Below are 13458 nucleotides of genomic sequence, written 5' to 3'. Positions count from 1 at the left end.
CTGATGGTGGAGGTGTGTCTTTTGGGGTCCTGACTGCTTGTGGTTAGTAAGCATCCCAGCACACTTCTCCCAAGTACGTGAATGCATCTCAGCTGGTAACCACTTTTGCTCTGATTTTGGACAAAAAGTATGCATTCTGCATAGTATCCCTTCCTGATACTTGACTTTTTATAGGTATTTTATAGGTATTTTCACAGTAATAGCTAATGTCACCATCGCTTTTAACACCCCTACCCCATAAGCTTAAGTGCTTTGGGTTGTATCTTTCTTAGGAAGATCTCTTTACATTGCATCTATTTTGCTGATGTTTTATACAAATTGCATCCTAGGCAATGTGTTTGTACTTGCTGTGCTGTTTTCCTGAGCTGGACATTCACAGCTATTTCGTTTAACCTCTGTTCTCTGGCATTTTCATTGCTGAATCCAAAGTATGAAGTCTTTTCCTAGTGGGGTAAGAGTGTGAGGGAAAGCAGTGCAACTTCTCTTCCCTTCCCCAGGCAAAATTTTATTGATCGTCTGGCAATGGAGAAGGGGGGCATCTTTTTCGGATGTGGAATAATTATGGTTTAATTGAGAAGGAAACCTTCTGGTGGTATTTTTCATAAACTCTCAACAATTTCACCTTAAGGCAGCCATGCTGTTGTCTCTCTCTTTCACATTTCAATAGGGAAAGATTAATTTTCAACACCTACTCAGGGCCATGTTCCTTCAAGCTGGTGTAGGAAGTGTAATTTGTATCTCCCGATGCCAGCTGATCCACCTTCTTTCACTTCTTTTCCCACCCAAGAGGGATGGTAGGAGGCACCATCGTCTCCCAACACTGATTTCTATCAGTTGCACCATATAGTTTTGACTAAGAGGGTACATACATGCAGTGTAACTTCCAGTAGCTGGAAGCTGAAGCCAGATTTGGAATGGAAGTAAGGATCCTTGTGACTTCTGATAATTATTTTAAATAAAGATGGTGATTAGCTTAAAGATCTTTCCTGGACACGTGCTGGAGTCTGTGCTGTGGAAGACGGGGGTGTATTTTTCAAAGGCTAATTTCAGGAGCCTGGCTCAGCCAGGGCTCACTGTAGGGTTAAAAAGAGAGAGAGCACACTCTGAGGGCAAGATAGAGCAGAAATCTCTCTCCCTGCTTAACTCTCAGGGACCCCTGGGAGGTAGCAGCCTGTGGCTGAGGTTGGCCTTGGAGAATGTTCACCCTTTCCCCTGAGCCTTTACGTCAAAAGAAGAAAGGCTCCAGCATGACCAGAAATGAAGACAGAAGCATGTGTTATGCAGGAGGTCATCAGAACTGTTGTCTTTTAAGTCCCGTGGAGGCAGCCTGCAGGAGCCTCTTGGTGTTTCTCCCCTGTGTGCTGAGCTGCCTTCTGCTGAGGTCTGTTGCTAGCTGAAGGTAGCCCTTCTGCCGGAGCTGTGAATATGGCATGGATGCAGACAGGGTTCCCGGAGGATACATTTTGTTAAGCTCTCTTCTCAGTTTGATCTGATTTATCTTATGTAATGCAGTGATCTGACTTTTTTTTTTTTAAAAAATAAATAATCCAAACTCCTACTGTAACTGTCTAAAGCTGTTATGAATCTTCTTCTGCTGAGCAGTTTCAGTGATGCTGGGGGGAGGAAGCAGTTATGCCAGCATAAAAAAGATGATCAAGAATTGGTTTTCAAATGCTTTCACCTCTACAACTAAGGTGATGAACTAGGGACGTGAGGCTTGGCTTGCTCAGCATGCATCCCCACGTACCAGGCAGGTGTCAGGTAGTTCGTGTGGTGTTGGCCTGCTCCTGTGGCCTGATGAGGAGTGAGTTTGTGTCCGTCTGAGTCGTTTGGTAGTGACCCACGCTGTGCTACTCTATTTTTCTCAGTGCCTGAGGCTTTCCCCTAGCAACATCTGTGCTTGCCATGTGTGCACTGCAGTACATGCATAAGATGCTCCCAAGAGAGATGGTGGCTGGGATGGGGTCACTACCACCTCAGCAAGTCATATGGATAGGAGAAGGGGTGACCGATTTGTAGTCATTTTGTGCCCTGACTTCACACTGAAGAGCTGCTAGAAGCAGGCAGGGACTTTCTTCTGTGTGCACATGCTGGGATTGGATTTGCACAGATCATTGCACACACAGATTGACTGTGCTGTGAGTTTGTGGCAGTGCCAGTGAGATGGTGATAATGGTGGGGATGAGATGCTGTACTGCTTTCCTGTCACTGGGATGAACTGTGCAGCCCACGTAGCTGAGGCGTTAGGCTGCAACCGCATAAATGTAGCATGACTGCAGTAATCCAAACTGCTGGAGTATTTTCCTTCTAATTCTATATTTCTAGTTCCTCAGAGTCTTTTCCAGGCTGACCTTTCATAGGCTTTGTCTTTTGTAAAGCCATAAAGCTGCTTGCTTGTCACTGATGCCTACATAATGTAATACTTGGTCAAATCAAACCTCCCTTTAAAAATACAGTAGTGAGGTGGGGGGGGTCTGAATTTGTGTATGTGTGCACACGCTTCTAGCTGTTGAAAATTTGAATTCAACGTCATGTTAAAGATGTTGAAGCTGCTCCTGCTGATATTATAAGAAAGCATCAAGCCTTGAAGCATCTTTAAGTATCTGGAATTTTACCTGGGTGGGCAATGCTGCTGGTGGGGAGGAGATGGATGGTTTGGTGGGATTAAGTACCCAGAGGAAAAAGGTTGCATAAAATTTCTTGAGCTCCTGATCAAGGTGATTTTTTTTTTTTAAAGCAGAAATCTGGAGATCTGGGCATGGCCTGGTGGCTATGACCATTATGACTATTAAGAGAACATGCAACCGACATGGTTGCAAATTCATACCTGTGATTACGGGGAGAAACAGCTGCTTTTGTCATCCTCCCTCCCTGCCAAATTTGTGGATGATTTCCCATCAGATGTCTGCAATGCAGACGGCTAAATTATGCAAGAGAATCTGCAGCTGTTGTAGTTTATGCTCTCCTACACTGGTGAAAGAACTATAAGCTGCCTCGCGTCAAACCTTAGAATTACTCTTTTACGTGATGCCTAAGAAATCTTTGCACGTTAAAGACTTCCATGGCAGAAGAGAATACACTTGTGTTCTCACATAGGTGATAAGAGGGCTGGGACTTGAGTGTATCCTTGCCCTGGCTCCAAGGATTGTGTCTCCCTCCCATGTATGTACTCTTGCTTTTATATATACAGGTGTATGCTCAAAGTTAACAACAGGGCACGCATAAGGCTGGTTATTCTGCTGTGTTGAGAGGTCACTGCTCCTCTGGGATTAGGAATGGAGAAACCAAAGGTGTATCCCCAGGTGTTAAATGTTTAGAGAGCAAAGCTGCATCTGAATTTTTTGAGATTTTTTTGTTTTTCTTTTCTTGAAGTTGTCTGTAAATCTTCTGTCAGTGTGGTCTGAACTGCCAGTGACTCACTTGCTGAAAGCAGGACATGCTTTGTGCTTCAAATTTGTTTTCTTATCAGTCTAATGGAGGTATTTTTGGTATGCAGCTATAGATGGATGTAGAGCTGGCATGATACAGTACATAGCTGGTACGCGGTAATGGTACTCAAGCAGTCTGTCGATGGCAGAAATGTAATGATTCTTTAAAATCTTTATTTGAAATTTAATTTACCTTTAGGGTTCTTCATGTCAGAAATTCCTTGTCCACAACCATCTGGATGTTGTCTTTTATCTCTTGCTTGTCACGTACGCTTCAGATCCTCAGACAATGTTGTCTTGAAATAGGAAGATGTGACCAAAAGCATGGTGTTTATTTATATAGCCATAATAACCTGAAAGAAGCAAACAGTGAATGACAGAGAGAAAAGAGATTTATGTTCTGGGGACAGCACTAAGTCAGCATACGCACGAGCTTAGCAGGAGCTGCTTGACTGGTTTTCTGCCCGTCTTCTGCAGGCAAAACTTTGTTTTAACAGTAGAAGTGTTTCCATTAGTTCACTTCTGAAAACATTTGGAGCAACAGTGCTCTGTATTGTGAGTTTTTCCCATGGTGCCAAACAGGCTGCTGTAAACAAATAGAGATATTCACTTGGAAAAAAAGTTGCTTTATACCTTTTTTAACCTTCCCTGGGTGGGAAGGTGGGTGGTGGTCTCTTTTTCCAAGTGACTAGCGACAGGAAAGGGGAAATGGCCTGAAGTTGCACCAGGGGAGGTTTAGGCTGGATATTAGGAAAAATTTCTTTACTGAGAGAGTGGTGAAGCACTGGAACAGGCTGCCCAGGGAGGTGGTGGAGTCACCGTCACTGGAGGTGTTCAAGGAACATATAGACATGGCACTGTAGGACATGGTTTAGTGGGCACGGTGGTGTTGGCTGATGGTTGGACTTGATGATCTTACAGGTCTTTTCCAACCGTAGTGATTCTGTGATTCTTTGTTCGTGTGCTGCTCGCCCTTGCACGTTAGCATCTTTCTGTCCACACTTGGCCTTTGCCTCTGCACTGGAGTACGGTTCCACTCTGGGAAGGATGAATTCCTGAGTGAGTGTTGTCCTCTGCCCTGTGGTGGGATTCTGTAGGGAAGTGACTTGTCTGCACTGGGGCGATGTGGAGACCTTTGATTGCCGTCGTTCTGGTGGGGCAGCTGAGCTAAGCTGTGTGACAGCAACTGCACTGAAGGAAGGAGCTGTTTATTTGCCTGACTGCGCAGTGCAAATGAGAAGATTGATTATAAATAAAACTGGGAAAACAGAATCCTTGCTTCATTTAGACATCCATTTTAAAAATGGTTAGCAAGGGCCTGTTTTGTACCAGATGTTCTAGCACTGATTTTTGTAAACTTTGACTTCTTTTTCCTGTTTTGTAACACTCCTCTTTTACACTACTCCGTGTGCTCTTTTCCGTTCAAGCACCTTGTCTCTCGCAGCCTGTGGTTCCTTTTGTGCAAGAGGAGCAAGATGAGGTGTTGAGAGGTCAAAGGAGCTGTCCAGAAATGTTCAGCAGAGCCAGGCACTGAACCCTGACTGGTTTCTGCTGCTGGATGGAGAGTAACTCCGACTTGCACCTCCAGGGGAGCTACTTGCCTTCTGCAAGAAAAGACTGAGGCTCTGTGAGTCCTCCTGTGTAGACACCTACAAGTCCCTTGGGTGTTTCCACCAGCCGCGACCCAGAGAGGCTCAGAAGATGTCAGTGCTTGTAATAGGCTGTGGGGCATCCTTGTGTTGCCTGCGACCTTTCTCTTCTCACTTGGGATTGAACAAGTCGCTTCCCTTGCTTAGTCTTTTAGTTTTAATGTCAGTATACACTTGACATGACAGTGCACCCTCTATGAGTGCACCTATCACAGATGCCCACTGCAGACCCGTGGGCTTCCTTCCACTGTCCCAGCAGACCTTATGCAGCACGTTGGAGCATCTGGGCTAAGGGCCTATAGGGTTGTTGTTATTTTCCAATTCATTTTATGAACAGAAACCGTCTAAAACTAGAGGAGCTTAGTGCAGAGGGATACAGCTGCTGCTGAACAACCTAATGTAGCAATCAAAGGAGAGGCAGTGACCTTGGAATTCATTTAAATGACTTTTTCATTGGCCTTGAGAATTTAATGGCAATCCTCACAGGATTATTGAAAGGTAGGATAAATAATCATAGGAGAGATGAATTGATTTGCAGTGTGTACGTCTGACTTCTAATTCGTATCTCCCCTTTTCTGCAACGGTAGGTGGAAGCAGGCTGTAGCATGCAATAGCAAAATTCTCATGAACATGGCCAGAGAAGCATCGTTTATTGTGGGAGAAGCTCTTGAGATTCATTGTCCCTCTTTCAGATTCAGTTTAATGTTGTGGCTTTTTTTCCAGGCTGGCTTATCGTGTTGTCCTCTGTCAGGGGTAGAACAAGCACTGCATAATAAAGATTTGAGGACTTCAGTTTGTATTTAAGTGCCTTTAAAGACCTGATCCTGCTTCCCCTTTATTTTAAGCATAAGTGAGTTAGCTTTGTGGCATTCAGTAGTGCTGTGTCTGAAAGAACCCGGAACAGTGACATTTCATAGTCTGGATATCTTTCTCCAGAATATTACCTGCATGAATTTCAGATGCTTTGGATTGTTTTTTATTTTGTGGGCAAAGTAAGCCTAGCTTGTTTTGTTTTTTTTTTCCTCTGCATAGGTTTGTGAAAACTCAGGTTGTTTTATGCTTTTGTTTGATCAGATCTAATATTAATGATTGTGGAATATAGTGTAGATTGTGTGGATACCGTATCTAGAGCACAGTATGAAGCTTGCTCTGGCTGGAGAACATGCTGTGTAAAGCTCACCAAGGTGAAGTTACCCCAGCAAAAAAGTATTTTTTTTGTACAACGTTGAGCTAGCTAATTCAGAGAGGTTCCCAGGTATCTGAGCTGGGACTTGAGATGCCCTTTGTTTAGAAGTAAGGAAGAGCACAAAATGAATAAAGTTCCCTGCTCCTAAAAGGAGAAATAAATCAACTCGGGCAGGTGTCAAAGGGAACTGTCAGCCCCTTCCACAAAGCCATATGCCTGCAAGTTTTCTGTGGGTGGCAAATAAATCATTTTGCCAGCCTCTTTTGTGCTCTTAACCAAGACAAGCAGTGCTGAGACAGTAACTCTTCCTCAGCCTTTTCCAGCTTCTTCCTGAATTCACCTCTGAAGTTGTTGCATCAGGCTCCCAGCTTGGTGGCACGTACTTCCGTCACTGTGTAAAACCAAACCAAAGCTTCCACCTCCTACTGAGATCCCCTCGTTCTGCTCCTCCTACCACATTAAAGCATTGGTTTTGCTCAAAAGGAGAACATGGGTCTTTTTAATGCTGTGATTGCTATGCAGATGACTAAGCGGCATGGACCTTAGCTAGTGTTTGAACTGGAGTTCAGTCTGGGATCAACCATTCAGGTATGTGCCGTAATTCTCACGTGGGATTTGCAGGCTTTATTCAAATGTATCCACCTGGTGCTATAAACATGCCCTGAAAGCATTTCATGGTGTGCTGCGGTGGCTGGAGCTCTGCTGAAGTCCCTGTTTGCTGTGGTGAAGTTACGCCTGGATGTCCTACTGCTTCTTGGCTGTGAACGCTTTTTGACTTGTGCTGTATAAAACATGGGTGTCTGGTTGAGTTCAGGCTTAGGTTTGTGTCTGCTGGCTTCGGCAGTCATCCCATTAGAGGGAATAAAAGCAGCACTGAGATTTCTGAATCCTTGGTTTATTTTCTTTTAGACAGTGGTGTAAAAATAGCCCCAGCCCTGTGGCCCATATGCCTCAGACACGGCTTTTGCTGAAGCCGTATTGAAACAGATTTCTAGCCGTATTTTCTGATACGACTTTCAAAAGCTCAGCAAAGTCTGGGCTTTCAAGTGCCTGTTCCAACAATAACAGCTGAAGGAAAAAAAAAGCTGGATGCTGCTGCAAACAAGAGGAACAAGTGCAGTGAGGGATTGCATTGAGATTGCATTGCACCAGGGCAGGCAAGTGCAATCCGGCCTTATTACAGCTCTCTGCGTCTCTGGTCTGCACACAGGAGCCAGCCCTTGCCCTGCCTGGGCGTCGATCTGTGCTGCTTTGACCCTGCGAGGACTGCGGTTGCGCTGGTCCCTTGGGGGCAATAGCAGGGGCTGCACAGGAACCAGGAGGGGGCTGTCCCAGAGGCCCCGCATCGCTCGGCCTCGTAGGCGCTGAAGCGTAACTCCGCATCGCGGCAGGAGCCTTACCTGTTCCTGAAAGTTCAGCTTGCCTGGAAGCAATTGCACCGGCTGAAAGCAGTTTAATTTACACCCAAATAATTGATTTTAAATCTGCTTTTCTCACTCATGCATTCATTTTACTTTATTGTAATGTCAGCACTTAGCAGCGAAGTAATGGCAGATCTCTGGAGAACTTCGCACAAGCAAGAAAACACCATTATCTTGGTTTTACAGGCCCTGCTTATGTTGAGAACATATGTGGTGGTGTAATTACACTGATGTGATTAAATCAGTGCAAATCCTTGCTAGAGGGACATGCTGCACCACTGTAAAGCTGGGCTTATTATCAGTGCAGTTTAATTCAAATTACATTACTCAATTAAGCTGTGCTAGTATAAGCCTCCGCTTAAAATCAGGAAGTCACGTGAGGGTCTGTGTTGTTTCGTTTTAAAGCAGATAAAGATTTGGAAACTGAAATGGGTGAGGGTGTGCCTCACCCAAGAGCATGCTAGAAGCGATGGACTTGAAAGTACTATAAACACAGTACTTGGAGGAAAGAGGTGTGGGTGTGAATTATGGGGTTTTATTATTATTTTTTAGTAGATTAAATTCTTTGTTTAAACCATAGTGACCACTTTGGAAAAGATTCTAAATCATACTAAGGCTTTACAAACAAATTAAGTACAATGCATAGTAAATTCTAGTAAATCTCTACCACATGGTTTTGGATTTTGATAATGGCTAGATGGGTCAATGAATAACCATGGAGTGTACAACTTAATTGGAATTTTTTTTTTTTTTTTTGGCAGGGTGTGGGCACTGTAAGAAAATGAAGCCAGAATATGAGAAAGCTGCAGAGTTTCTCCATGTAGCCAGTGATGTAAGCTAATTTCCTTTATTATATCCTTCAAATAATCAGTAATAAATAACCGGAGTAATAAAAGTGACTTTTCTCCCTACAACAAATTCAGCTGTTCTCATCCTCCCACAGGACCCTTCAAAATGTGCTTCCAAAGTACAGTCTCATCGCTAATGCATGAGCCCTGCCAAAGTCTTAGAAAGAACATTCTGTCTTGAACGAAAACAAAATCGAAAAATGTTTATGTATTCTGCTGTAGGCCTTATACATAATATGATCAAATCCAAAATGGATTTTTTTCCCTTACTTAAAGGTATTGAATGTGAAGAAACATAGGTTTTTATTTATGAATTAGATTTGGAAAAAAACAAAGGAGGTTGATCCCTCTTTCAAATACCCTGGCTTTATGGTTGCGTCACTCCATTAGCTTCATCTTAAGTGCTCCATCAGCATGGCTGGAGAAGAGAGATCCAATAACATAAGTATTAGAGTTATTGATTCAGTCTCACGCTGTGCACGCCATGCAAGAGGAGAAATAGGATTAATCTTCCCCATACTTTAAGCATCTTCAGTGGAAACATCTGGAGTCCCTTTGCAGTTGTCAGAGAAGGAGGAGGAGATTAGAAAAACAAAGGTCAGATGAATTACACTCTACAAGTGTCTATTCTCCTGTGACTGTAAAGGTGGTCCATGTAAAGATGCCCGCAAGTTAGGGAAAGGTGAATTTGTCTTGAAGTAAACTTGTCTTTAACAATGCGCGTTTCTTCTGGGAGAAATTGGGATTTGTGGGAGGAAATGCCATTCCTGGGAACAGCTCTTAAGCATTATAAAGTGAATTATATACAGGGAATCCTGTCAGAAATGGGAGGAGAACAGGTAACACTCTGGTTACATTTAGTCCATAAGATGTCCCTTCCTGGTTTTGCATCGGTCCTCTGTGTCTTTCTGTGTGTCCGTGCTGAGTACCTGAGAAAGTGAAGGCACCTAGACCATGACTGATTGTCCCCCAAGTCCACTGTTTCCTGCCAAAGGGGTGTGTGTCTGTTGCTGGGATTTACAGTTAATGGTCTCTGTTTTAGAGTCCAGGTGTCCTTGCAGCAGTCGATGCTACCGTCAACAAGGTGCTGGCAGAAAGATATCACATCTCAGGGTTTCCTACTTTGAAGTATTTTAAGGATGGAGAGGAGAAATACACTCTGCCACACCTCAGAACAAAGAAGAAGATCATCGACTGGCTGATAAAGTAAGTTTCGAGGGTCTGAGATAGTATTTGAGTTCCTGGTTACTGGCTCCTGAAGACTGCTTTGGTGAGGAAGTAAATCTTAAACCCAGCTTCATTGACTGCCTAAATTCCTTGCTAACAAAACCAAATTGAATTCTAGTATTCAAAGCAATACAAACATGTATGTTAATTATGGTCTGTAATACACCAAATCCTTTATTTGCTGCGGGGTTTTTCATAGTTGTCCCGGTAATTCTTTCCCAAAATAAATATTTTTCAAATATACCGTAAGCCTCTCATCGGAGAAGGAATAGCAATGGCTCTGAAAAATAAACAGAACATTTGTTGTTCCCTCTTTATACTAAGCAGCAGATTTCGTTGTTAGTAACTGAATTTCTGCAGTTGTACTTTTCTCTTTCCAGCATTTCAGAGCCAATGCCTAGAATACCAGCTACATGGGGCTGAAGGAAAGCCAGCGAGACCAACAAAAACAGCACCTTTGTCTGCACTAACCAACTTTTCTTGGGTGGTGTGCTAAAATGTGCAGAATTAAGTTTGATGTATGATGAAAATAATTTCGTTTCGAAGTAGTAAATTGCTGGTACAATTCTCTCTTTAAGTATTCTGGAATAAAATATGTATTTCCTTTAGGTACTGTAAGACTAATGTATCTTCTGCATTATTCAACGGGAAAAAAACTGCCAGTGTTTTGTGAAGTTTTTAAATCATTTAACCGTTAAGTGCAGTTGGCATGAGGAATGTAATCTTAATTTTCACCCTCTTATTTGATGGGGGGAGGGAGGTTGTGCCAGGTTTTTTGGTTGCTTTTTTTTAATTTTTCTTTTCTTTTCAAATTATATCTCTGAGTGCTTCAAATCAGGTAGTAGATATGGTCTGGCAGCATCTTCGTAGCATGTTGGGAAGATTTATCTATATTTTACATTTAGGCACAGTACTCCCTTGGTCTCCCCACATACTCAGGCTCTAAGCTGCTGTGTCAATGCTGGATGTTAAGTCACTGTCCTAGTTTCACCAGTTTGCTGGGGTATTTTGAGCGCTACGTAATTTATATTGAGTTAAACAGTCAGGTTGCTGCTGCCTGTACATATTGGCAGGTGAATAAGCAATGAGGAAGAGGGACAGGGTGTTAATCCCTTCTGGATCCTCCTATGCCTCTGGAAGGCTTTTGTCTGCAGCCTCAGGTAGTCAGCAACGCAGGGGAAACCCAGACAATTTGTCTCCTACTCTTGACTGCTGGATGTTTTCCCAACTAGAGATGCAACAGAGCAAGATCCTTGTTTGCTGACCAGGGATAAAATTGTCACAGCTGCACTGAAGTTGGTGGAAATAGGGATGCATCTGGGGTGCAGGCGGACATAAAAGTACAGCGTGTGTAAACCTATCCCAATGAGTGGTCTAGTCGCAGCCATGTGGGTTTCCGCTCCGGTCCCTCTGTGGTGACTGTAGTCTGTGCTGCCACACCAGGTTGTTACCAGTAGGTACCTTATTTCAGGTCAGCAGAGGAAGGTCTGTGTGAGATGAAGTCACACCTGTGATTGTAAGTGCAATTGATGATAGCTCACACCGACTGTGTTTGTGTGAAAATTCAGACCAGCTGCCCTAACTCTTCTGCTAACAACTGGCAAATCAGTATCGATGGAAATACGATGGATGTCCACCAAGTGACCTTGAGTAGGACTTTAAAAATCGAGTTTTTTCTCCACTTGGTTTTTATGTACCTGATATAACTTAAAATGGTGTCATTCAAAGTGACAGGAAAGTCTGACAAAAAAGTCTGAAAAACTAATTTATTACCAAGACGACATATGAAGGTCTTTATACCGTGACACCATTCTGATGATTTTATATAAGTAATCACTATTTAAGATACAGCAGGAATGAATTTAATGAGTCTGAGAGAAGTCTGTGAGCTGGTGAATAGCAGAAGTTTTGTTAGAGGCGCTCTGGATGTGCGGGATTGCTCTGATCTAGTCAGTATGTGCAGACATAATTGAAACCTGATGTTCTCTTTATCAAGGTAAAATATTCCAGTTCAGTCACCCCCAGTCTTCCAAGTGGAACGATGCTGGTTATTGCATCCTGGCTTTAATATCTGAATTCAAGAGAAGGTCATGAAATTCTTTATAGAAGTTTTCATGATAGCGATAAAGAGTGCAAAAAGGATGTTTGGATGGAAGATACTGTTCTGTATCGGTTGCCTTTTGATTCTACCTGCTTGCTGTTCTTCTCAGTTCACGCCTATGGATGACACAGCGATAGAAGAGCAGTGTTTTTTTCACCCAGATGTTGGATGCAATGCAGGAAATCTTTATTCTGCGTTCCTACTTATATGCCTGAGTACAATCACTTAAATTATATCGAGTTCCAGAAATTAACTTGCATCTTTTTTGTTGTTATCTGGTGTTAGAAATATCAAGCATGTTTTTCTATTGCATAAGCACCTTGAAGGATTGTTCAACCTCAGTCCCCTCATGGTAGTTATGACCAGGATGTGATGCCCCTTTGCCTGCTTCCAGAAACATTTTCAAACCAATCTCATTTCCTTTCTTTTCTAGTCCTGAAGCACCACCTCCCCCTGAGCCTGCATGGGAAGAAAAACAGACTAGCGTTATCCACCTTGCTGGAGAAGACTTCAGGGAGTCCTTGAAGAAGAAGAAGCACTCTCTTGTCATGTTCTATGCACCATGTGAGTAAATACCTCTCTATGTGGATGGGTATTATAAACCCTACAGTTTATGAAATGCTGAATTAATTCCCTCACTGTCCCCAGACGTTTAAGGGTAAAGAGCTGATTCTGTATATAACTGCATGGGACCATCATTGGCACCATCGTTTGTATCTTTATAAATGGAAACAAAACTGTGTATACAGTGTTTGTTTAAAAAGTTATTGCATTAATGCAGACACCAAAGCAAGCAGGGGTACACAAACAAAACAGATTTATTTTCCTGTGCTGCATTTTATGGTTCATATAACGAAACGTGATCCTTTATGGTAGCACAATGGACATGGAGAGCCTGACTCATTAGTGCAGCACTTCAGTAGTGAAATCGATATAGCCGTGTAGGAGGAATCAGTCCCCAGAGGCTGAGAACAAATTTTGATGGAATAAATTTTGTCTGTAATAAATCTACATTTAAATCTCCACTGAGAATACGGGCACAGCTTCCTCCTCCCAGATTGTTTTGCGTGCATCACACGCACACTTTCTTTTTGAAGCTCCTGAGAATATTTCTACAGAAGTTTTGAATCAGGCCTTTTATAAATTAGGTGAATGGGAGGGACGTCTTCTGTTTTCCTGTGCTGTCCCAGAGACGGGCAGACTTGGTACAGGTTTTTAACTTTTGAGGGGTCTGTCAAAGGGAGAAGATAATCCTTAATATTAGATAGTATTAACTTGCTTTTATAGCACATGACTCAGCCCCCCCCCAGATGCAAGAAAAATTCTTCCCTATCACATGGCCAGCCCTGCAATTAACGGATAACCTTCAGATAAGCATTTACTAACTTGTTCCCATTAAACTGAAGGTATTTTTCAGAAAGGGAGAAAAAGTTCAGGTCCTTAATGTTTAATCAGACAGCCCCTTATTTTGCTTTTCTGTTAGAGAATTAAACATGAATGCTTTGGGACTCCCACGAAGCCCTGCTGGATGTGGGATGTGGGAGAAGGGAGAGGTGCAATTCAGAAGGGAGATTTCTGGAAGGTTGTAAAAGAAAAGG

General features: G+C 42.9%; 1 protein-coding gene across 1 annotated transcript in view; it reads left to right on the top strand.

Annotated features, from left to right (window-relative positions):
- PDIA5 (protein disulfide isomerase family A member 5) overlaps positions 1-13458 on the top strand; it is a 101874-nt gene that overhangs the window by 59803 nt on the left and 28613 nt on the right. Inside the window, exons 12-14 of the mRNA XM_059820514.1 lie at positions 8446-8516; positions 9575-9738; positions 12294-12424. Coding sequence (XP_059676497.1) covers positions 8446-8516; positions 9575-9738; positions 12294-12424 — 366 coding nt within the window. The remainder of the gene's footprint in view (positions 1-8445; positions 8517-9574; positions 9739-12293; positions 12425-13458) is intronic.

This window comes from Gavia stellata, chromosome 8 (assembly GCF_030936135.1).
Source record: "Gavia stellata isolate bGavSte3 chromosome 8, bGavSte3.hap2, whole genome shotgun sequence".
NCBI lineage: Eukaryota > Metazoa > Chordata > Aves > Gaviiformes > Gaviidae > Gavia > Gavia stellata.
This window is presented reverse-complemented; position numbering and strand designations above follow the sequence as displayed.